Source organism: Podarcis cretensis (assembly GCF_951804945.1).
Source record: "Podarcis cretensis genome assembly, chromosome: 5".
Lineage (NCBI taxonomy): Eukaryota > Metazoa > Chordata > Lepidosauria > Squamata > Lacertidae > Podarcis > Podarcis cretensis.
In genome coordinates, this window is record NC_137174.1 from 15,780,973 (window position 1) to 15,806,848 (window position 25,876).

Genomic DNA, 25,876 nt, shown 5'->3' on the forward strand with positions numbered 1-25,876 from the left:
GTAAGGGAGGAGAATTGAAGGATGCCGCTAAGGCAGAAAAAGGACTTGTGAGCACTGTCTGTTTGTAAAGTGGGGACAAAGAATGCAAATTCTCATGTATGGAACAGTTGCATATTCCTGCATTGCAGGAGACCGGACTAGATGATTGTCAGGGTCATTTCCCACTCTATGATTCTTTGACAGCCCTAGAGGGAATTCTCTGGCTGGCATCATGAGTGAGGACGATAGAGAGGGTATAGAGAAAAGGCTGCCTCACCTGGAAATATGCCCCTTATTTTACAGCCTAGAAATGCTGTTCTTTGTCACTGATAACCTGGTAAAGTGGTACCTCGGGTTAAGTACTTAATTCATTCTAGAGGTCCGTTCTTAACCTGAAACTGTTCTTAACCTGAAGCACCACTTTAGCTAATGGGGCCTCCAGCTGCCGCTGCGCCGCCGGAGCACGATTTCTGTTCTCATCCTGAAGCAAAGTTCTTAACCCGAGGTAGTATTTCTGGATTAGCAGAGTCTGTAACCTGAAGCATATGTAACCTGAAGCGTATGTAACCCGAGGTACCACTGTAGTTCAAAAGCACAGAAACATTTAATGGCAAAAATCTTGATTGAGTGCAGAATTAAGACATCTGACTGATCCTCATAAGCACACCAGTATGCAGGAAAAGGCAAAACTCCGAATGTCTTCAGTGACCTTCTTGAGCAGCTTTAACTCAGCTGTATGGCAGATGACATTTCCTTTTTATCAAGACAAACTAAATACGTTGGTAACTGTAAACATTATGCTTCTGTGCATGTACCAACCCCTTAGTTTGCAAGAGCATCCAAATGTCTGCTGAGCACTGGAAGCAACACAAAGCTTCTGTTTGGAAGTCTTTTGGACTAAGGAAGATGAACAGAAAAAGAGAGGGACAGCAGGAGGAACTGGCAGGATCAAATAAAAAACAATTGGTTGTGAATAATTCAGAACTGGCTATGGTGACATAGGGCAGTATTTTGAGTGAGGTCTTGGAAGTGAAAATAGAGTTGCCTTGATGAGCAGGGACCATTGCTGTTCTTCCAGGTACAAGAAGTGGCGTGGAAGAAGGGGGAAATAACAGGAGTGGCAGCAACTGACTCTGTTTGTGATGGAGGGAACATGGACCTGTACATTACATAGACCCATGAGAATTACAAAAATGCATCTTCATCATCATCATCATCATCATCATTATCATCATCATCATCATCATTATTAATACCCCACACACTCTGGGCAGCTCCCGAAAAAATCTTAAAAACACAATAAATCATCAAATATTAAAAACTTCCCTAAACAGGGTTGCCTTCAGATGTTTTTAAAAAGTCAGGTAGTTGTTTATTTCTTTGACATCTGATGGAAGGGTGTTCCACAGGGAGGGCGCCACTACCGAGAAGGCCCTCTACCTGGTTCCCTGTAACTTCTTGCAGTGAGGGAACTGCCAGAAGGCCCTCGGAGCTGGATTTCAGTGTCCGGGCTGAACGATGGGGGTGGAGACGCTCCTTCAGGTATACAGGACCGAGGCCGTTTGGGGCATATCACATCTCTGCTACCTGGGGCGGAGCAGGCATGGATTCCCAGTGCCAGGGTTAGGAGCAGCTTTTAGCATCTTCTCTACCATTGCCCTTTAGCATTTGTTTTCCATCGCTGTATGAACTGAGGAAGACTTTAGGTCCTATTTTGCAGGGAAAGGGTGTGTGAGAAAAAGCTGCCATCAGGACCAACTGAAGCTGTCAAACTATGTGGACCATCGGTCATCTGTAGTTGGGATCAGTTTTGTTCTGGTGTCTCATGGCAAACACACTTTAAACTGGAAGGGAAATATTTTTCCTTCTTTGTTTTTGTTTGTTTACAGAACTTTTGTAGCATAGCTTAATTATAAAATTTCTCTAAAGCTGCTGTTCTCCCAAGTTCACCTCAGCGTGACGGTGCCCTTTTAAGTGCTGAACCCTAGCTTCAGCAAAATCCAGCATTTTGCACAGTTCAGAAGCATGTGCCTTTTGGTTGCCTGTCTTAAAGTGCTCAAACCTTCCCTCTTATTAGTTCCTATATTTCTGCCATGATTTGGTTTCCTGATTCTGGGTATGAGCTCCACATCCTGCCCAGATCAGTGGGATGGCTCTTCTTTCTGTACTGACTGAATAAAAGCTTTTGCTTTCTTTGTCCAGGGAAGCTACACTATCCAGCAGCTATTATTCAGCTGGCAAAGTATGTTGAACCCATGTTGGGAGATCTTTTAAGGTGTGCATCGAAGCCTTAAAGTGTGCTTTGAGCTTTTCCAGCAAGATCTTCATTTTCTGCCACGTTCTCTAGGTTGGAGTTTGCACGCTGTAGAAAAACACATTTGGTGTGCCAAAGAGATACATTACTAAAATGCATTGCCACTGATGGTGCTTCAGAAATACATCTTGGTCAAACTTATAATATCTGCTGCTTCTAGTGGGTCTGTTGTTGTTAACACAACTTCTCTACAGTGTCCTTATGCTTCTTCTGTTTTTCAGCAGCCCTTTCAAATATTATTTATAAAAGGGTTTTTCCCCCTTGGATATCATGTCAGAGCCCTGAAATACATCCCTTAAATGTTTGTCTTGCTCTGAGGAACTTCATTATTTATCAGCTGCTAGCTAGCTTTGTGTCATTCATTAAATATATATAGCTTTTTCTGTTCTAAAGATCTTCATGAATGAAGCATGGCAGGGTTGGGGGGAAGTGGAGACCAAAGGATGTTTTAGCTATGGTTTCTTTCCTTCCAAGTGAAGATAAAGTGCGAAAGAGATTAGCTCAACACTGGCGTCTGATTTGACTCTGAGGATCCTCTTATTGCAGCTGTATAAAGCGTTGAAAATAAAATTCAGCCTTTTGACTGACAGCCTGTTTCCCCTGGTATAATAGCTGAACTTTCTGATGAAGCATCTGTCTTGACTTGGAAAGGGCTGGCTGTCATTCCAGCTACCCGCTTATGGCCGTGCTTGGCAATTTGTGTCATTCTTAACCTACCAAGATAAATGCCGTATCTCGAGCCAGGCTTCTCCGAGGCCTCTTGGTCTCTGTAACTGGCCTTCCATAAACTAAATATTGCCAAATTATATGCTTTCGGTGTATTTTTCTCTGTCATATTTGAAAGATCCTTATTATTTTGATAAATGTTTTGGCTGTACAGCGCTATGGATTTTCTAATCCAGTTATTGCCATTTAGAAACTGCCTCTCCTTTTAAAGATTCCAGCCACATTTAAAGATATTAGCAAGTGGGACCTCACACACAGGAGGAGGAGGAGGAGAGCTCTTCCTGCTGTGGGCTCCAGACAGCATTGTAGTTTCAGGAGCTGGGAAAGGCATAAATAACACCTTTTTACTTCCCACCCCACAGCCTTCCTATGCTGTGCTCTGTAAGCACTTTATTGCTCTGTTGGGGGTGGGGGGAGTCTGGGAAGGATGCCCTTGTTCCTTGCTCCTATAACATCTCAGTCTACTGCGATTTTGATGACAAACTCCTTCGTTCCGGATAGCCGCATTGTAGTCTAGTCCTGGCATCCCCTTTGTTGGCTGCAGAGGCTTCCCAGTCCTAAATCTGGAATCACCAAATACTTCCGCCCACCCGCACAGAAGTGAGAATTGCAGAATCTGATTCTGTTTCCAAATGAATGGGAGAACTGTATGCTGCTATAACAGGGTGCCTGCTCCAGGATAGCAGTTACGGTATTTTTTGCTCCTTAAGACTCACTTTTTCCCTCCTAAAAAGTAAGGGGAAATGTGCGTGCGTCTTATGGAGCGAATGCAGGCTGCGCAGCTAACCCAGAAGCCAGAACAGCAAGAGGGATCGCTGCTTTCGCTGCACAGCGATCCCTCTTGTTGTTCTGGCTTCTGGGATTCAGAATATTTTTTTTTTCTTGTTTTCCTCCTCCAAAAACTAGGTGTGTCTTATGGTCTGGTGCGTCTTATACAGCAAAAGATACGGTAATAAGAGCCCTGATGGATCAGGCCAAATGCCCAGCATAGCCCAGCATAGCCCAACATCCTGTTTTCACAATAACCAGCATGGGAATCACACAGACAGGATCCATGTGCAGCAGCAGTTCCCAGAAACTGATATTTAGAGCAGTGTTTCCCAACCTTGGGTCTCCAGCTGTTTTTGGACTACAACTCCCATCATCCCTAGCTAGCAAGACAGGGATGATGGGAACTGTAGTCCAAAAACAGCTGGAGACCCAAGGTTGGGAAACACTGATTTAGAGGCATGCTGCCCCCGACAGTGGGGGCAAAATGTAGCTATCACGGCTAGTAGCCACTGGTAGCCTTATCCTTCGTGAATTCGTCTAATCCTCTTTTAAAGCCCTCCAAGTTACTGTCCAGCTTAAACCTTCCTCGCCTCCTCCTGCATGCCAGCCACTCCTCTGGGTGTTAAGAGCACTGCATCTTTGGTTTGGAAGCATGCGGCTGCCTTCTCATCCATCCTCCCAACTACTGTCCTCAAGCAGCTGTGCTAGAATTCACCAGCACATTATGAGCCAATGCAGGAGTCCCTGGAAAAGCTTTTGCTCAAGCATTGCCCAAAGAAACTCACAATGGTTGTCCCAAATAGGATTCAAGCAAGGGAGGGGGGCAGGCTGCATATAATTATTTTAAAAATCACTGTGCTTGCCTCCCTATCATGTCAGCTCTGGCCTTCCCACCCTTCCCATCAGGGGTGGACTTCGGTCTTTCAGATTTCAGCAGAGACCTGTACGAGGACAACATCCCCACACACCTCTTGCTCTCCTCTCCGTTCTGTATGTGCCCTTCCATTGTCACAAGCCCACCTTGTGGTGGGCCAGTGTGGTGGTGTGGTTAAGAGCGATAGACTCGTAATCTGGGGAACCGGGTTCGCATCTCTGCTCCTCCACATGCAGCTGCTGGGTGACCTTGGGCCAGTCACACTTCTCTGAAGTCTCTCAGCCTCACTCACCTCACAGAGTGTTTGTTGTGGGGGAGGAAGGGAAAGGAGAATGTTAGCCGCTTTGAGACTCCTTCGGGTAGTGATAAAGCGGGATATCAAATCCAAACTGTTCTTCTTCTTCTTAGCTCCTTTGCTCCTGATGCCAAATTTCCAATGCCCAAAGTCAGTCACCTTTTTCATTTTGCTTGGACAGTGTGACACCCCACTCCTTAAATCTGTACATGGGGTTCCTGTCAGCTTCCTGGTCTGACCCAGACTCCTTGTCCTTACCTGCAAAGCAATTTATACCCTTTCCCTTCCTTTATTCTGATATAGACTGTTGCCCATTCATCTCCATCACTGTCACCTGCCCAGAGGTCTCCTGCCCCCTTAATGACTCCATCTTTTCTCCCACTCTGACCTTATGCATAGATCTGCATTCTGCAAATAGAGCAGGCTTCCTCAAACTCGGCTCTCCAGATGTTTTGGACTACAATTCCCATCATCCCTGACCACTGGTCCTGCTAGCTAGGGATCATGGGAGTTGTAGGCCAAAAACATCTGGAGGGCCAAGTTTGAGGAAGCCAGCAATAGAGCCATGTGTACATTCCTTTCCTATTGGACTTCGTTCTGTTGCCACAGCTACATCAAATTTTATATTTTCTGCTCTCCTTGTGTAACTAACAGATAGCAAAATGTGGGGGAAATCATTTAAAATGTTGTGTTTGGGTCAAACTTGGCTAGGAAAGAAGCATTTACTATTTAGCATGTGGTCCATTTGATAAGCAGTGATCTCATTGTGCTTTTTTTTTTTTTTCATTCTTGGAGATGAAAAATATTGATATTGAGTAAAAAATATTGACACGTCGCAGGCTGTTTGTTCCAGCTTTCTGGACTCCTGCAGAGTATTTTATAACAACCTTATTGATGGGCCTCTTTACCCAGCTCTCTAGGTTTAACTGAGCTGAGTCGATTTGCCACCACAGCTTCAAGTAGCTGTTACAGAACAAGCAAGACATCCTAATAAAGCTGTAAGTGTGTTTGCTCAAACATGGTATTGATTTTACTTGGTGAGGGGGAAGCAAGTCCTTAGCATGGTGTCAGGGCGGATGAGCTGAACTGCAGTTTTTCATTGTTGTCTGTCGTGGATGTGGAAAGCTAAGTGAAGCTGCAAGGCGATAAGTTAGAATTGCCAGAAATTTAAGGTCAAATCCAACACTGCATGCATGGAGTTCTGCTTGTGCAACCAGACTTCCCCTTCCTCTCTCTTCCCCATGTGCCCTCAAAATCTGCTCCAGTTGGTCCTGCAACTATGCAGAGCAGATTTTAAGGTTGTGGAAGGCAGGGGGAGAAGATGAGAGGAAGGGAAAGTTCTGTTGCGCTAGTGGAACAGCTTTTTCTTGCTTCTTTCTTCTTTGGCGATCCCTCGTAGCCAAGTAAGATGGTCTTCCAAAACAGGGTTTTAGCAGTGAGTCCGTAAGTGACTGTGGAGGCCAATTCAGGATCCACACGTCCTTCCACAGTGGGGACATAGGTTTCTGGGCAGGAGTTGATCATGATGAGGGTTTGCCAAGCATGCCTTCCTCTTGGCACGTTTCTCCCTTTCATCCTGAGTTTGAGTGTCTTCAAAGCCCATGACACCTTTGGTAAAGGCTGTTCTCCAACTGAAGCGCTCGCAGGCCAGTGTTTCCCAGTTGTCGGTGTTTATACTGCATTTTTTTTAGATTTGCCTTGAGAGAGTCTTTAAACCTCTTTTGTTGACCGCCAGCATTGATAGAATCCTTAAGCTGTAAAATCTGCTAACTACATGGCTGTGAGTTGGGGCTGGTGAGGGAAGGGATAGTTTGCAGTGGTTTCCACTTATGTCTTGGATTCAGCCAGTCAACCAGCTACAAATCCACCTGACAGTTACCTTGTCCAGCCCACATTTTACCAACTTCTGAGCAAGAATATCATGGGGGACTTCTCCCCAGTCTTTATTTTGTCCAACAACAAAATGTTCTATGGGATTAAGTTATTTGCAAAGAGGGATGTGGGTTTGGGATCTTTGATGTCACACAAAGTACAGCAGGATAGAGATCAATGGCAGCTGAAAATATTTGCTGGGTACCATGCCAAGTTAACATTAGGAGATACTTGTCAAATCAGCAGGAGGCAACCTTGGGCTTTACGACAAATCACGGGCAGAGGATGAGTGAATGACAGCAAAATGAAATGTATTTTTCAGGTGCACATTTTGCCCAGGGGTCCATTGGAGTTTCCCCTTTTTAATAACCATGAGCAGAGAATTCAGACGTCACTCATACAAACATGCAAACTCTGGGGGCACCCTTAGTCCAAAGTCACTCACAGCCATTTGTATTAAAGTAATTGGAGGGAAGCACAGGTTTGTATTCCACCTTTTGGAGAAGAGAGACGGCCCTTTAAGAAATAGTTGTCCTTGCATAAGATCTATTCCAACTCTTTGAAAATCCATGGGCCAAATTGCCAAATATGTGGCAAACCACGTCCTTACCCAAAACATGCTCCAATTTACTTCAGCAGGACTAATCCAGAATGTTTAATGTTAAAAGTTATTTGCCATTCCTAGTGGCATGAAATTAGATGCCAAGTTGCATCTTTTAAAACACTAAAAAGAAAGCAAGTTTTCATTCAGAGTAGCCGGGCCTGGGTCTGATAAAGGCAAATCGACCATACTTTTTGGCTGCCACGGCCGCCATCTGCTACACAATTAAATCATCGACATTGCATCGTGTTGGTGTTAGTTGGTTTGTTCGCTGATGAAGATGGCAAATCATCTGCGTGAAGCTCTGAGTGCCTGACCACCTAACTGCAATTGACCTGCCTCGTGGGCAGCCCATCATCCATGCCAGCGACTCTGAAAGTCTTCCAGAAATCAGAGCGCTATTAGCAAAGAGCTGGGGGATGATTGAATAGCACAGCAGCACCTTCGTAAATAACACATGGCTGGCTGGGGTGAGCAGCTGTTTCCACCAAATGTGATGCAAATGCCAGTGAGAGCATTCAAACATGGTGGCAATGGTTTCATATTTAGTGCATTGTCTTTTTAACAACAAAAAGAAAATGTTTGAGTCTTTTGCAGCTTGAAATTTTCGAAGATCTGTCATGTAAACAAGGCTAAAGCCCCATTTCATGGGCTGGCATGAATGTTTCTTTATTTCTTCTTTTTTAAAGTATTTAAGGAAGCAGAAACAGGGGTGCAGAAACCCATTAAACTGTACGCAATTGGTGGAAAAGATTTATTACAAATTGACAAACACCAGCAGCTTTCTCTATCAAAGCCGGGTTCATTTGGCTTAGGGTCTTCCTTTATAAAAATATTTTTTCTATTCCTCTTTTGGCCTAAAAGTAAACATCTTTTGACAGCAACGGCAAAACATTTTTCAGCCAAACAGTCTTGCCAGAACTCCAGGCTTTTTATTTGATTTTTAACTGTTGGGTCTCATAATTTGAACCATCTGAGCTTTCACATTTAATGTAAAAAAACAAACAAAAAACCCACCGTAAAAATTCTTGTTTATAATTTGCTTTTTTATTTAAAAGCATGTACTGGGGGCTGAACTTCCTCAACAGGGAGGCTCCCTGTGTGATTGAGAACCTTGGAAATGAGAGCCCAGCTGCAAAGGTTCAGGCCCCTTATGTGTAACACCCTCCAGAGCCAGCAGCAGCTAAACACCAGAGCCCAGGCTCTTGCCCAGGATCTTCACCTACACAGATATGAATAGAATTATAACAGCTCTTCCATATGCAACACCTGGGAGGGGTGGCCATCTTTGTCTTCCCACTGTTCCTAGCAGGCTTGGAAACCTATTGGGACAGGCAAAAGGAGCTGAAGTTGAAATCAGAATCTTGGGAGCGGCCGCCGAGACCATATAACACCAGTCTTGAAAGACCTACATTAGCTCCCAGTACGTTTCTGAGCACAATTCAAAGTGTTGGTGCTGACCTTTAAAGCCCTAAACGACCTCGGCCCAGTATACCTGAAGGAGCGTCTCCACCCCCATTGTTCTACCCGGACACTGAGGTCCAGCACCGAGGGCCTTCTGGCGGTTCCCTCACTGCGAGAAGTGAGGTTATAGGGAACCAGGCAGAGGGCCTTCTCGGTAGTGGCGCCATCCCTGTGGAACGCCCTCCCACCAGATGTCAAAGAGAACAACTACCACCAGACTTTTAGAAGACATCTGAAGGCAACCCTGTTTAGGGAAGCTTTTAATGTTTGATGTATTACAGTATTTTAATATTTTTTTGGAAGCCGCCCAGAGTGGCTGGGGGGGCCAGCCAGTTGGGTGGGGTATAAATAAATTATTATTATTATTATTATTATTGGAAATGGGTTAAAATATGGAGAATTATTCGTTAACGATCCCTAATACACACACACACACACACACACACACACACACACACTGCACCTCTCACAGCACTACAGTTTGAAGGGATTCCCGGAAAAGGTGTGCACCTATGCAGCCAGACCTCAGATTGCTGGGGCAGGCTGTTTATTAAAGAGTTGTGGTCTGGAAGAGTCTTACTTCTAGATGTCGTGAGGAATGGCTGTTGTGTTTTCAGTCTGTAAGATCCTTCCCACCCTTTGCTATTTTTGTATGTGTTCTTGAGCACTGGCCAAAATGGGACACACAAACACACACTTATTTTTCATCTTTGAGGGAGAGGGGGAGAGCAGAACTCCTCCTGCTCTTTGCCAAACTCTGTTTTCTGTGTCTGTGTGCATTTGGCAACCTGCCTAATGCATTCTAGACACACTGACTCAGAAATTGCTGTTTTTATCTGCCTAATTTTTATATACATGCAAGGCACCACTAGCTCTTGAGCTTTAACCACCTAGAAACTTGCTGGCAAGCTTCAGGCCTTCCAGACAGTTGGGTTTCCGTGCCTGACGCTCTCTCTCTCTCTCTCTCTCTTTTGTATTCAGTGATTTGTCCTGTAAGAATGCATGTTAAGTTAACGGACAGCAGATTGTTTTCGTTGTGCTACTCGGAAACCATCTGATTTTGTCCAGACACACTACTCCGATGTTGTCCGTGTAGCCACACTTGGTAGGGAGAATGGCTTGCCACCACTAGGAGGTGTCTTAGGTGGGAGATGTGCATCATTGAGATTCCTGTGGTCTTTACACTCAACACAAAGTATTCTCCTCCTGTACTGGGAATACTTCATTCTCTTCCCAGTGATGGCAGCAGCCTTTATTAGGCCCTCTGATCTATATTCATCGCAATCTCCGTTGTTATCTAGAAGAACGTTGTCAAAACAAACCTGTTTTCAACCTGCCCTATGATTGGCTCAAATTGGGGAGGGGACGGATGTTTCCTATGTTCTTACCATTGTGCTTCTCATGACTGCTTAATACTCAATAATTAACAGAAACCAGAAGCTTCTCTTAACAACAGGTTCCCTAATATTTCTGCAGAGCTTAATTCCTACTTTGGCTGCAACATCTACATTCAATGCCAGGTTTCAACCCTGGACTATATGAAGCAAGAATAGGCAAAAATACACTGAGCAGAGGTTTTTTCCTGACACTATTAAGTACTTAGGGATGCGGGTGGCGCTGTGGGTTAAACCACAGAGCCTAGGACTTGCCGATCAGAAGGTTGGCAGTTCGAATCCCCACGACGGGGTGAGCTCCCGTTGCTCGGTCCCTGCTCCTGCCAACCTAGCAGTTCAAAAGCACGTCAAAGTGCAAGTAGATAAATAGGTACCGCTCCAGCAGGAAGGTAAACGGCGTTTCCGTGCACTGCTCTGGTTCACCAGAAGCGGCTTAGTCATGCTGGCCACATGACCCGGAAGCTATATGCCAGCTCCCTCGGCCAATAAAGCGAGATGAGCGCGACAACCCCAGAGTCGGTCACGACTTGACCTAATGGTCAGGGGTACCTTTACCTTTACCTTTACCTATTAACTACAGAGAATCTATCTATCTATCTATGAATGATCAGAGGAAGGGGTTGTAATGGAGAGTGGTGGTATTACTGAACAGACTTGAGTCCTGACATACCTCCCAATCACCCCACCCCCCAAAATTAGGCACTACAATTTCTAGGCGTCCTTAGGGTGCGTACCCAAGATTGAACCCCTTTGTCTGCATTAAGCGAACATTCCCGTCTTCTGGTTGTCCGAATGGTAACATCCAACATCCGCCTCACAGTTGCATAAGACTTAGAATGCAAGTCTTTCAAGGCTAACGCCGACCAGCCTATCCATGGTAGTTCTCAGAATTCCAAGTTCATAAACACAAACACTTAAGAGGAAATCTCTGGGAGGAATTCAGTACTGTGCTCCCTTGTTCTGTTAGTGCAAGCATTTCCACCGGCATAACAGAATGCTCTCTCTGGGGGGCTCTCCAGACCCCACCCACCCTGAACCAATTTGGGAGGAGAGTGGGGAAGCCCCATTGCGCTAGAGCCGTGTTTCTCGTACTTGGGTATCCAATTGTTGGACTACAACTCCCATCATCCCTGGCCACTGGTCCTGCTCGCTAGGGATGATGGGAGTTGTAGTCCAACAACAGCTGGGGACCCAAGTGTGAGAAACTGCGTTGGTGGGATTCACTGTGCTGACTGCCACTAGAGCACCTACTTAGTTGACCCTTTGCCTTCCTCTCGTATACTAAATGTGTGAACGAGGATAGATTTAAAATGTGTGAATGGATGATCAAGTGTCCGTGAGAGCCGTCCATCTGTGTGTAGTTACAGGGTTTTTCCACATTAGTTGTGGCTGGGGCAAGCCTATTTTGTAACGCACTACCACATTTGACGGCGTATTGGCGGTCTACCCTCGTCTTTGCTGCACTTTGGTTTATGTTTACATTTTTATAATATCACATGGTGATATTTTGCTCAAAGGGCAGCATCTGGGTTAAATGGCTTTTGCCATGTTGTAAATCTCAACCTCACATAAGCATGTAATGAAAGGGAGAAACCGAATGAGAAAGGCATCCATATGACATGGGTTAAGGTGACACACACAGTGTGCCCAGACACTTGGAAACTCATGTGGGAGGTCTGGGCTGAGAACTCCCCACTTAGTGGTGTCATAATAGGAAACAGATGTCATGAGTGTCACTATGACTGGCACTTTTGAGGAGATGCTGTAAGGAAATGAGCAATGGGAAAGCCTGGTTCCTGGGCCATTTGGGAACATTAGAAAAAAGGTACCAATTAGTAGGCCAGAATCTATAGACTCTAATTTTAGAGAGTATCACCAAAAGTAGGATGAGCCCTGGCTTAGTGAAAGCATTTCCAGAACACAAGTTTTATGGGAATATGAAGGATTCCTGGAAACGCTATGGGGATGTCATCCAACTTAGGCTGGGTCTTCCCTTCTTAGGGTCTTGCCTCTCTTTGACCAAACTATGCCGTTGATGGAGGTTGAGGGGAGAGTATATATGAAAAGAGACCATGCCATCGTTGGGATGTACAGTTTCCTTTTTCTAAACACAGGCATAATTGGTGGTCAGCCACCGTGTTGCATCCTGTAGTCTTCATAAAATCAGGTTTTGTCATAAGTCTAAGTGGTCATTAAAGAGTTCTGGCCTCCCCACAGCCCATCACACTCTACAGCACCTTTTCTGACAGCCATGAACAGTTGGAGGCGGAGAGGAGGTCTATTCTGGGACCTGGGAGTGAAATCTTATTAAATCTTCTGTAATGTTGCAGAGACCATGGGTTTATCCGCACATGGTCTGAAATTGCATGAGTGAGCCCAAGGCTCACGTGCTCCCTCACTTCCACTTCCTCTATAATTCCATTCTTCAGTCACTCCAACTTCTGTACTTCCTATATAGAACAAACCATCATTTGCTGTTAGAACCAAACCTGCAAGCTACAATTTCTGGTTGCTTTCCAAAGCAGATTTGGAAACTATGATTTAGAAATAGCTTCCAGTTCCGATTAGGAGGACAAGTGAACACTGTTTGGATGTAATAGCAAACAATATTTTCTTCCTGTTCAGTGCAAACGATGTGAATTGGAGCATGTGAAGGAAGGAATGCATGAGTCCATGACTTGCTCATATGACAACTCTCTATCACCCACATACTTGAGACTCTTTTCTCCCCTTTCTTTAAATAGTTCGTATGTGGTTTTTATTTTGTGTAGCTGTCTCTAGCTAGGGATGGATGAATGGATCAGCCAGTCATTCTTCTGTGTCAGTTTCCCATCCATTGATGCATATGTCCTTTTTGATCTTTTTTCCTTTCCCATACAATAAGCCCACAACTTTTGTGGGGGTTATAGTCCAGGAATTGTACCTAAAGCCATAATGGTGTATAGTTAAAAACCCAATAGGTTCAATGGTGGGTGGGATTACCAAAGTCATTTTTCCTGGAACCCACCCCCTTTCCTCCCTATTTTATTTTATTTTACTTATTGCCACATGTGTAAATGCACACAAGTTAAATGTGCGTAAGTTGCAGACTTACTGTGTTTTAAAAGATGCACAAAAATTCATTTTTATTTTTTTTAAATAGCTTTTCAATGCAGTTTTCCTCTAAAATACATCTTGTGGGGTGGGGGTTTTTTTTGTTTTTTGTTTTGCAAAACAGGTATTTTTGTGTGCGTCTTTTTTTTTAATCAAAATGGCACAGCAAAATTCAAAACAGTACCCACTCCAATTCATAGCTGCATATTCCAGTCTGCGTAAAAGGCTGGGACTGGTGAAGTAGGCTGGTTCAAGTTTAAAATGTGGACTGAGCGCATTCCTCTTCTATCCCTTATTACATTTACTTGTCGTGGAGAAGTTACGGAGGGGGGCCGGAGTCTCTAAACCCACACAGGACAGAATAGGCTATAAATGTTAAGGTGCAAACAACGAGACCGAGGAACCAGTTTCACCCATGCCTTAAGGTCCCAAAGCAGGAAGTCAGATGTTTCAGCTGACCCCACTGGTCTTCCCTCTTCCTGGGTCTTTGGAAGAGTGTCTGCTGAAGAGCCCCAAACCGCGTGACCTGGCATTCAGAGGACGGACGAAGCGCTAGTCTAGCTGTAGTTAGCTACCAAAGCATGTAGATGCCTCCGACTCCAAAACACAAGTTGATGTGAGTGTCAGGCTTAAGAACGGTCACCTTGCAACCACCGCCTCCCAGTACATTCCCAGGTGGTTCCCAACACTCTCTCCATAACACCTCCTTTCCCTCTTCTCCTGCAGGCTTCCTCTCGCAGCTTGTCTACGACCGGCCGCTGACTGAGTGCATCCGCGCAGGACACTACGCCGCCAGCGTGATCATAAAGCGTTCTGGCTGCACCTTCCCAGAGAAGCCCGACTTCCACTGATACTTGGGCAACCTCCGAGGATCAAGAGGAGACCTCGCTGCCTACCTTCCCTCCATTGACCCCTTTCCCCAGCTGCCCTGCACTGAGTCTTCTGTACTTTGGATTCACTTTGACCTTTCGCACACCTCTGTCTGAGTGCCCTTTCCCTGTCTCCAGCACAACAGTGTCTTGCAGGTTTTACATTGAGGGGCCAGGCTCTCTTCAGCTTGACACTTGTGCACTCCCTTCGTACAGTTCCTAGGAGCAACTCTGTACGAAAGCACCCGCCACTGTTTAGCTGTGATGTAAGCTCTTCTAATATAGTCGTCTGGTATATTCTACCCTGACCAATCCTGCTCAGCTTGAGCAGGTGAGAAACCCTCAAAAACTTTAATTGGCCGAAGACTGAATTAACAGCAATGTACTCGTGCCAGGAATTGCACTGTTTGCTCCTATGTGTGCTATATTCACACACACAGGGCTTCTTCCGGCTTCCACTGCATTACATAGGAATTTGCCCATGTTTCAGGGAGCTTACCCAAGGCTGTGTGGTCCAGAGCAATCCTCCTGACTTTAGGAGGTTTAGGAGTAGGCTCCTAATTAAGTGCAGGATCTTGTAGATTTGGGGGCAGGGGGCTCATTTCTTCCAGGGCAAGATCAGGGTGTTCTTATGATATAAATAAAAGCCCATAACAGGATATTCTCCTGTTGCGAGCTGAAGGATGCATCTCAAAGCAGATATATTATACATTTGTGAAAGTGAAGTACAGAAATATTCATGCAGATTTTCTCATCAGGATATGCCAAAACGGAATCTTTTTATTTCAACGCACAGTTTTAAGACAAATAATGTACTTCAAATAACTGAGAGATCTTTATTTGTATGTATGACAGTATTCAAGAGAGATGTTCTAAAAATGTCATTCATTACTATGTAATTTGATACTGATAAATAAAACAATTGTGATACAGTTGTTCTCTGGCTTTTCATTTGTGTGACCTTATGACAGAAAGTAGAGTGAGTCAGCATATCAAATGTTTTTTAATTTTGTTTTAATTTTTGTGTGTGTCCCTTTGATGCTGAGAACAGCCTCATCATTTAGAAAGGAGGGGGGAAGAGGTTGGGCATTATTTATCAAGAACTACAAACTTTCCAATGGAAAACACCCCCAGCAAATACAGGGACAGTTTGACTATATCAGTAAAATAATTCATATCTCAGGGTTGTCCCTGGAGTACAAAACTAAAGGTCTTAGTGGCTTTATAATGGATTATATTTTTAAGCCAGGACCATATGGTGAGGTCTGTCTCTTTCAATTCCCTCGCCAAAGGCACACAGAGTCCTGCTAGAGGATGTAGAATATTATTCAGTGGCAAAAACTCTTAGTGGCATAGTCAAAAGGGTACATTTAAGAAACAGCTCTTGAAAAGTGCAAATCTGAGGTATATTTACAGTTACCCAAACAGCTTCATTCACACACTACAAAGAAATCTAGCTTTCCCCCTTGTCTCTACCTCCATTTATACCAAAATTCTATGTTAAAAATGTGAGCACAGAGAGAAAAATAACTTCAAAATTGGATATATAAATAAGGGGGGCCTGCACCATCTATTCAGTGCTCCCACCAAATTTTCTGTTTCCAACTCTACCTGCATCTGTTAGCCATCTGTGGCCACTGAGCATTCACCGACCACATTCAGTCCTCATGAGGTTGGTGTGCCCCCCCACTCAAAATATTTTTTCCCCCTCCCTTATGTTCTTTTGTATTTCTGCAAACTTCAGGGCTTTCCAACCGTGCTAATACCTCCCCCTTGAGTGAGTGGTTCTGTTTTGGCTACGAAAGCAACAGCTAGGACAGTCAACATTGAGCTTGGTTCTTTAAATTCTGGGCTACCACAAAAAAGTGGTATCATTCATTCAGTGCCTTATTCTGATGTCTTTCCCTGTTGAGCAACTCACAAATTTGATCTGGCAATGTGCAAGCTCTTCATCCTTTTACACAGGATGTGATTTATATCTGGGGCTGTGTGGCTATGCGCTAAAACAAAGCAAAAACCAAAATGATACCTGGCCAAATTCTGCGCCAAGCATAGCTGAATTCTGCAACCTGCATAAATTTGTGTCGCTTAAATAAATTGCATGCTTTCCCCTTCTCTCTCTCGTTTGCTTGATTCATTCCTCAATTTTTGCCTAACTCTGCTTCTGCTGATTATATCGTCGTGGGGGGTCCCAGAGCGCTCCCCCACACTGAACAATAAAAATTCTTAACTTCAGGTGGGGGAAGGCCAAAATGGAAAGAAATAAAACTGTCAGGACAAAATCGGCAATAGGTGGGAGTAAACGCTCGAAAAATGGCAGCCGGATGGTGAGAGAAAAGGATTGCACCTTTTGCATGAGGAAATCTTCGACTAAGCCGTGGTACTATGTTGGGGTTTGGAAAGAAATCACCTTGCAAAGAACTGATGGCAGGCATAGCTCAGGAGCATTAAGCCGACGTGTGTCCGTGCTGTTCCTGTTCGGTGATCATGTGATTGGCTTGTAGTTAAATATAGCTCCTGTTTAGGAAACACAGGACAGGTACTCGAAAGGTAGGAGTGCTCCTCCTGAGCTTGCAGGGTTTGTGAGGTTTTGGAGATTATACAAATCATTAGCCTGACAAAAAGATCAAAGAGGGAGCGAGGAGTCTTAATTTCAGGCACTGACTGCTACTATATGAGCATCTCAGTGGATTAAACAAATAATGAGCGCCTGCTGGGTAGAGGGCATGCATTAGGGTGATTCCCATTTCTAAGAAGTCTGCTTACAGCCTGGAGAAAATAGGCGTGCCCTTAAGGTCTTTTTATTTTATTTATTTAAAAAAATACGTTTCAACCCTGCTGTATCATAAAGATATACAGCACAGCAGTTTACAAAAATATAAAAACATAAAACCAAACAATAAAATCATAGAAAGTTAAAAGCAAAAAGACATGGGAAGCAAACACCCACAGACCATTGTGAGGGAAGGTGTACTCTCAATTGCCCTCACAGGCCTGGCAGAATAGGAAAGATTTCAGCAGGTATTTAAAAATTGGCACCAAATCTCTATTGGCAGGGTGTTCCACAGGACTGGGCCAGTGACACTAATCATTTTCAGATAATCATGCCTTATTGTGAGCACTTAAGCATCCCAAACGGTTGCAAAGATTTTCTCCCTCACCCCCCCCCCCCAATATTTTTCCTTTGCTCATCATTCCCTGCAAGAGGATTTTTTTTATGAACCATATTCCTAATATGTTAGAAGCCTGAATTGGCTGTTGCATCAAACATTTGAGAAGAAAAGGAGGAAAAATGTATTTTCTGAAGAAGCCAAGGAAGCTTGTTCTCTTAAAAGCTGAGGGTCTGGTTCCGCTTTTGCGGAGATGTAATAACAAAAATGGAAGGTGTCGGAAATAGGGATTCTGAAAGACTGATTTGATGCGGAGCCAGTGGGCAAGGAGAATGTGCTTAGGAGGAAGCCAGAATAGAAACACCGCTCTCAACAAGTGGATCATAAACCTATATCAAAGCCAGTTCTGACATTCTGAGTCTTGCGCAGAAACCAGCTATGAAACCCGCTAGCCATGTATATTGCCCTGATTGCATTCCTGGCTTCCTTAACAGTTTTAAAAAACCAGGCCTTTGGTTTTCTTTAATAATATATGCTATGCGAGGGGTTCCAGAACTATATTTGCTGAGCCTCCGCCTTCTGAAAATCAGACATAGCCACCCGCCATGCAAGTCTTCTACCCAGGATGAGGAAATCCCACTTCTCGCCGTGATGATCAAAACCAAGAGGAAAGATGTGTAATAGGAAACAAATGGCCGAACAGATTCTACAAGAGAAATTATGGAAGAAGCTTTCTCCGTTTCTGTAATGTTTAAAAGTTGCAGATTTTGGATGACTCGAGCATTTAAAAAAAACAATGAAGCATGAAGTACACAAAGCCCTATTTATGATCCTTGTATACTCTGATCTCGGGATGCAGGTGGCGCTGTGGGTTAAACCACAGAGCCTAGGACTTGCCGATCAGAAGGTTGGCGGTTCGAATCCCCGTGACGGAGTGAGCTCCCGTTGCTCGGTCCCTGCTCCTGCCCACCTAGCAGTTCGAAAGCACATCAAGTGCAAGTAGATAAATAGGTACCGCTCCGGCGGAAAGGTAAACAGCGTTTCTGTGCGCTGCTCTGGTTCGCCAAAAGCGGCTTAGTCATGCTGGCCATATGACCCGGAAGCTGTACGCCGGCTCCCTCGGCCAGTAAAGAGAGATGAGCATCACAACCCCAGAGTCGGTCACGACTGAACCTAATGGTCAGGGGTCCCTTTACCTTTACCTTTATACTCTGATCTGGCATTGTACTTGCAGCTGGGCTTTCTCCCAAACTGGCACTGCCCACCCACGCCCTATGCACCCCTTTTGCACATCGGACTACTAGGGTTCGTCCAACACCCCGTGAACTACGTCTATAAAACAGCCTCGGGATTTCAGTTTTGTAATGGAAAAAGAAAACTGTTTCACAAAGATCCCTTGCGAGTGTAGTGTTCAGGGGAAGCAATTAAAGCCAGTTCACCAAGAACGCAGCCCAAATAAAGGCTTGCCGGCCTTGGTTATTCATGTGTCGCCGGGCGGGCATAAAGGACAAGTTTTTGGTTGTGCCCATGGAGCTGACAGATTTCACACGTCTAATGAAAAGGGGAGCGATCAGAATAGCAATAAGGTGGGTCTCCTTCAAGTGCTCCGCAGCCCAGGGATTTCCAAGATGAAGTGCAGCCTCTCTGCACCGTGCAAATATTTAATGCCGCTCTAACTATCCCCTGGTTACTGGAGTGTGACAGTTAATAGCCGTCAGCTGCCAAAGCTGCTGAACGGCCTGGTTCCTTAGAGGGAAAATGAATAGTAAAAATGGAGCCAAGTCAGTCTAGAAACCCACAAATCATAAAGCGCTGCCGCTCGGCAGGTCATCTCCCGCGATCACAATGTGGCTGACCTGAGCTGCCTTTCAAAACAGAAGCTATTGACTGAGGCTTGAGGTGGGCGTATTGTGTATTGTATTCAGGTTTGTGTACTTTACCGCTCTTGCCTGCGCACATGTAAGTCGCAAGCTGGGAGGTGGCGGTTCTGTGGTGCAGCAAGAAGGAGCCAAACTCTTGCGCTTTGCGATGCCACCGGTGGCCTGTAAAATGCACAGGGACGTTGTCCCTTGACTCGGCTAGTCTACACACTCAACCACTAACATGGAAGACAACCAGACAAGCAAAAGTATTGAGATACTGAAGGTTACTTCACAGTGCTGTTTTAAGCAGCATAGAATAAAAGAGCCAAAACATAAAACATGCCTACGAAAGCTGTCTGTCACTTTGACGAGTCGTCTTAAAATATTTAATGGGTCCCCTAAAATGCTAGAAGCTGTTTTCCTCTTCAGCCACCTCCCCTGCAAGCCTGGCACAGATGTAGTGAGGCCACTTTCTGTTCAAAGAGCCAGTGTGGTGTAGTGGTTAAGAGTGGTAGACTCGTAATCTGGGGAACCGGGTTCGATTCCCCGCTCCTCCACATGCAGCTGCTGGGTGACCTTGGGCTAGTCACACTTCTCTGAAGTCTCTCAGCCTCACTCACCTCACAGAGTGTTTGTTGTGGGGGAGGAAGGGAAAGCTGCTTTGAGACTCCTTCGGGTAGTGAAAGAGCGGGATATCAAATCCAAACTCCTCCTCCTCCTCTTCTTCTTCTTCTTCTTCTTCTTCTTCTTCTTCTTCTTCTTCTTCTTCTTCTTCTTCAAAGCTGGCTACAGCCCTGATACATGCTAACATACCAAAAGCAAGCCGTCCTCAATCTGATATCCTCTGGATGTGTGAGACTACAACTCCCATCAGCCATGCCCCATTTGCATGCACCAAACACAAATATATGGTTGTGCTATAGAGGACAAATGCAAAATGCAAAAGAAGTTGAATGGCTGCATTAAATAAATATCCCACTGAAGTCATAGTGTTGTTTTTCAGCATTTCCCCTACTCCAGCACAGGTGGGGGTTTTTTTTGTTTTGCTTTTATCATTTTTTTAAAAATACATGTCATGAGAAGCATAATTATATGGCCATTTTCAATGCTGCAGTTGGGTGCATTTTATCGCTTTCCATCAGATTATCACACTGTAAATTGCTAGCTCAAAGCAATGACTTTTGGAACAAAAAATAGGAAGTTGTCCGGGGGGGGGGGGCACCTCAAGCCAATCATCTCTTATTCCTAATGATGCCGCTTCAGAGATTTCCTTGTGAGACAATACATGAATAGCAAGTGAATAATTGGTTCAACTGGAGCTTCATTAGAGTCCAAGAGAGGGAACAGGATCTTTCATGTGAATAATTTGGGATGATTGGGGAAAGATGAAGCATTTATTACAGGATTGCCTTCTGCTGCGCAGTCAGAAAAATTCGAGCTCAGCTTCACTGAAGTGTGAAAACTTGTTGGAACCAGCTCATCTGGTTACACCAAATAATCGGCCAATGGAGCCATTTAGAGATGTGACTTTCAACTGCTATTCCTTTCAGACTGAATTTATTTCCTTCTCATGTTTTTCCTGTTTGGTGTCCCACTTTTCACCGCAGAGCTCGGAAAATCCTACCTTTCCTTTTAACATAATGAAACCACTGCCTACTTTTTCCAGATGTAGAAGACCCATTGCACAGCAATTAAATAGGTTACTTGGCTTCCTGTGTATCTAGACATCTCCTTCTCTGTGGTGTTGTAAGATACAGTTACAGACTCGCATGCATGAAAGGGTTAACCTGAGCCCTGAGCTGAAGTTGCCAGTGGGTGTGGCTTAGCAGGCTCCCAGCAGCCTTTGCTTCTCCCCGCCCCACACTTTTTGTTCTCTCCTGCTTCCTTTGAAGAACAAGCAGCCATGTGGGTTTGGCCCCCAGATCAGCAAATGCTCCAACCATAGCTGTCAACTTACAGATTTGAAAATAAGGGACCAGTAGCCTCGAAAATAGGGGATCAGCAGCCAAAATAAGGGATTTTCCAGGCACAGTTATGTTCAACTTCTGAGCCCCTCCGAGCCAAAGGCAGAAAGCCCAGCCAGAAGCCAAATGGGGCTTCATCAATAAGGGGCAGCAGCGGGACATGGCACTGGGATAAAGAACTGTCCCGCCAAATAAGGGACGCTTGACAGCTGTGGCTCCAGCCTTTCAGTATTTTTTTGCCAGTGATTGACGTCACACCAACGCTTGACATTTAGGAAAGCTAGTCTAGCCAATGAGAGAAAGAAACAACTAAAGTGAAACACCCATTGCATAAGACTCTCAGAGAAAGCACTTTCTGGTTTGTTTTTGAGCCTTTTCTGCTGGTCTTCGCGGGTGGAGAAGTGACTGCCACCCCATAAAAACAATTGAGGTATTCAGAATTTTAGTGTGGCTGGGACAGGGGGGTAGCACATCAACCCAAAAACAAAAGGTACCAGAGTCCATGATCAAACTTTGGTCTTACTTCACATACACAAAAAGTGGGTGGGGGGGGTTGTTCTTTAGTTTGTAAATATTTTTTTTAAATTGCTCTGCCAATGCAGATAAAGTCCATCATTATTATACTTGTAGTTCAGGGTGGGGGGTAGCAGAGAGATCACAAGTTACACTAGTTCTGCAAAGTATTATCCCAATGTTGCTGGAGGGAGCGGGGAGTCAGAAGAGTGTATGAAAGTGTACACCAGAATCGTTATTCTTACTTACTTACTTACTTACTTACTTACTTTATTTATTTATTTATTTAAAAATGCTGTGAAGTTGATGGTAGCAAGAGCTCCGTCAGTTAAGGCCTAGAAAGGGTGACAGGAGTCAAAGGAGGAATTACAGGTTTCGGCAGGAGTATAAAGACATCTGGGTGCCAAGTCTACCTGTGGGTTGACATCAGGTCCATCCGCTGAGAAGCGACGGGCAGATAGACCTGGACCAAATAAGTTAATGCAGAGGAAGAGGCAAGTCATGTTAGCATGCATAGCTGAGTGTTGTACTGTCACTTTTATTTTGAAAAATCAGATTATGGCTAACCAAAATGTCACAAAGCAATGACAGATGATGATGATGATGAATGATGATGATGATGATACACATCTTTGTTCTCCCCTCCCCCTCACATCCCTCCTTTTTTCTCTGTATCACTTGCACACACACACACACACACACACACATATATATATAAAGGTAAAGGGGCCCCTGGCCATTAGGTCCAGTCGTGACCAACTCTGGGGTTGCGGCGCTCATCTCGCTTTATTGGCCGAGGGAGCCGGTGTACAGTTTCTGGGTCATGCGGCCAGCATGACTAAGCTGCTTCTGGCAAACCAGAGCAGCGCACGGAAATGCCGTTTATCTTCCTGCCGGAGCGGTACCTATTTATCTACTTGCACTTGGATGTGCTTTTGAACTGCTAGGTTGGCAGGAGCAGGGACTGAGCAGCGGGAGCTCACCCAATTGCGGGGATTCGAACCGCAGACCTTCTGATCAGCAAGCCCTAGGCTCTGTGGTTTAACCCACAGCGCCACCCGCGTCCCTATATATATATACAAATCATTCCCAAAATATATTGATTGTCCTTGAATTTTCCCACCACACTTGCCCTCCTCCCCTGCCACCCCCTTGGAGAACCACTGCTGTAATGACCGTACCCCATTCTTCATGCCCCGTCTTTACCTTTATCTTGCCAAATCTTCCAGTGTATGTCCTGAGTTTTCATATTATGACAGAGAGGAAGAGAAACTTCTCCCTGTTCCTTTCTTTCTCCTATGTCATCAAATACCGTATTTTTTGCTCTATAAGACTCACTTTTTTCCTCCTAAAAAGTAAGGGGAAATGTGTGTGCGTCTTATGGAGTGAATGCAGGCTGCGCAGCTATCTCAGAAGCCAGAACAGCAAGAGGGATCGCTGCTTTTGCTGTGCAGCGATCCCTCTTGTTGTTCTGGCTTCTGAGATTCAGAATATTTTTTTTCTTGTTTTCCTTCTCCAAAAACTAGGTGTGTCTTGTGGTCTGGTGCGTCTTATAGAGCGAAAAATACGGTACATCACAGCCGTGCTTCCCCCTGCCACTTACCCACCTATATATATTTTTCTAAACTAAGAAACTAAAACATCTTGTGGCCTCCCCTCTGCTTTGTTCCCTCCCCTCCCCACAAGTTGCTAATGATTAAGGGGGTGGCCTGACTAGTCCAAGGGCAACTGAGGGTAGCAAGGAACAGCTCAGGCTCCGATTACTCCAGAGAATGGGGAAGAGGGTATGGGGGGGGGGGAGAGAAACGGTTTTCTCCCCTATTGCTTAATTAATGGAAAGAGCCCAGTGCATCTGCCAGCAGCTCCGCTGCAAGGTGAATTCTTCCATAAAGAGCCTCATTCATGAGTTGCCAGGAGAACTGCGACCTATTATCGAATTCGCACAAAAATTAAAATAATAAAAAAACACAACATCATCAACAGACTGGCTAATTTAGTGGCTTGAAGGATGCAGCTGGTGCTCCTGTTTGTATTGAGGGGGGGTGGGATTTCCGCTCCTGCTCTGATTGATCCCCACCTCCTCGTTTTGTATCCCGTGAAATAACAAAAAAAGAGAGAGGCGTAATATCGTTTCCCTGCAGCTTCCCTTATGAGAAAGCATTTGTTTCCCCTTTCTGTTAAATGAAATGTTGTTTACGGTGACTTCCCCCACTGAAATCGGGTGGTAAGTGTGCTCTCTGACATCTGTGCAGGATACTGAGTCAATCCTGAGTCAGATCTTCGGCCCATCAAGTTCTGGATTGTCGACACTGCCTGGCAAAAGCACCCAGGGGCCTTCGGGCAGGAATCTTGCAAGGGATCAAACCTGGGACCGTCTAGAAGCAAAACAGGTACAGTGGTACCTCGGGTTAAGTAAGTTCCGGAGGTCCGTTATTAACCTGAAGCTGTTCTTAACCTGAAGCACCACTTTAGCTAATGGGGCCTCCTGCTGCCGCCGCGCCGCCAAAGCACGATTTCTGTTCTTATACTGAAGCAAAGTTCTTAACCTGAAGCACTATTTCTGGGTTAGCAGAGGCTGTAACCTGAAGCGTATGTAACCCGAGGTACTACTGTACTTTACATGTGACCTGCCCATCCCAAACACTGTATCCAGAGTTGGGAGCTCCTGGCTTGAGCCCAGGGTTGACCCTGCAGTGAAGTGGCCTTCTTTAGGTAGCGCCATTGAAGGAGCACAGGTCATGGTAGGAGCTGATATTGAATGGGGCAACAGTTTTGGGTCATGGTAAATGCTAGCCCAGGGACACGGGTGGCGCTGTGGGTTAAACCACAGAGCCTAGGGCTTGCCGATCAGAAGGTCAGCAGTTCGAATCCCCGCGATGGAATGAGCTCCCATTGCTCGGTCCCTGCTCCTGCCAACCTAGCAGTTCGAAAGCACATCAAATTGCAAGTAGATAAATAGGTACCGCTCCGGCGGGAAGGTAAATGGCGTTTCCGTGTGCTGCTCTGGTTCACCAGAAGCAGCTTAGTCATGCTGGCCACATGACCCGGAAGCTGTACGCCGGCTCCCTTGGCCAATAAAGTGAGATGAGCGCCGCAACCCCAGAGTCGGCCACGACTGGACCTAATGGTCAGGGGTCCCTTTCCTTTACCTAAATGCTAGCCTAGGGCTTCATGGGGGCAGGGGAAGTGCCTGCTCTTTGACCTCAGTTTCAGGCAGCACAATGTTTCGGACCAGAGCTACTTTAGCCCCCATGAATGCTGCCCATAAACCATTGGTAAAGCATGTTTTACTGGTGGAATACAATTGCACTTTCAGAGAGAGAGAAAAAACCGTTGTCAGGAGTGCGTGCAGGAGCCAGGCCCTGTGACCAACAGGACTCTGCAGGACTGGGGCCTTCCTAAGTTTGTTCTGGAGAGGCAAGGTGCGGCCGCACAGGTGAGGCCAATTGGTAACTCACAGCACCTGGTGGCAAGAGCTGGGAAGGGATATAAGGTCCGCATTTCCTTTTGGCTCTTTGCCACAGCAACACGCTTCCTGCCTTGGGCTTCTTGCTTCCTGATCCTTGAACCTCGTCTTCTTGACTCCCTGCTTCTTGATCCTCGGACCTTTGGCTTCTTGACTCCCGGCTCTCTGTCCCTTGGACTCTTGGCTTCCTGACTCCTGGCTTCTGGACCCCCGTTCCTGCTCCCACCCCGCCATCTTGCCCCCAGTCCTGATGTCCCCTGCTGGGACTTCGATCGCCTGTGAACCGGACCGTGATACCCGTAAGAACCACTGCATCACTGCATGTTGTCCCCAGTACATCAGAAATTGGTTACTTTAAAAAAAAAATTAAGACATGGTACCGTTTCATTTCATTTAATAACAGAAACAGCATAAACTCAGGATCACCAGCTACCCATCAGCCATTGTAGAAATATATACTGGGATAATAGAAGAAATGGCATGTTTAAATAGAGATTGACTTTGTACACAGCTCCATATTTGTAGTTCAAATGTGCAGAAGATGGTGGTTTTGTGTTCTCTGTTGTCTTGACGGTGCACAATACTAATTGAAAAGTTTGGGTTTGGTCGGCCATCACTGCCCACTCTTAGCTTTAGGTCTGTTTGGCTTCTGACAGATTATGTTGACTCTCTTTGTACGATTATGGGACGGCATGACCCTTGACTTCTC

At 45.2% G+C, this 25,876-nt stretch overlaps 1 protein-coding gene across 2 annotated transcripts in view; it reads left to right on the plus strand.

The window, feature by feature from the left end:
- ADK (adenosine kinase) overlaps positions 1 to 15,187 on the plus strand; it is a 198,334-nt gene extending 183,147 nt beyond the window's left edge. For both annotated transcript variants that reach the window (XM_079975325.1, XM_079975324.1), the window contains exon 11: positions 14,110 to 15,187. In XM_079975325.1, coding sequence (XP_079831451.1) covers positions 14,110 to 14,234 — 125 coding nt within the window. In that variant the 3' untranslated portion in view covers positions 14,235 to 15,187. The remainder of the gene's footprint in view (positions 1 to 14,109) is intronic.
- Positions 15,188 to 25,876: the final 10,689 nt, after the last annotated feature.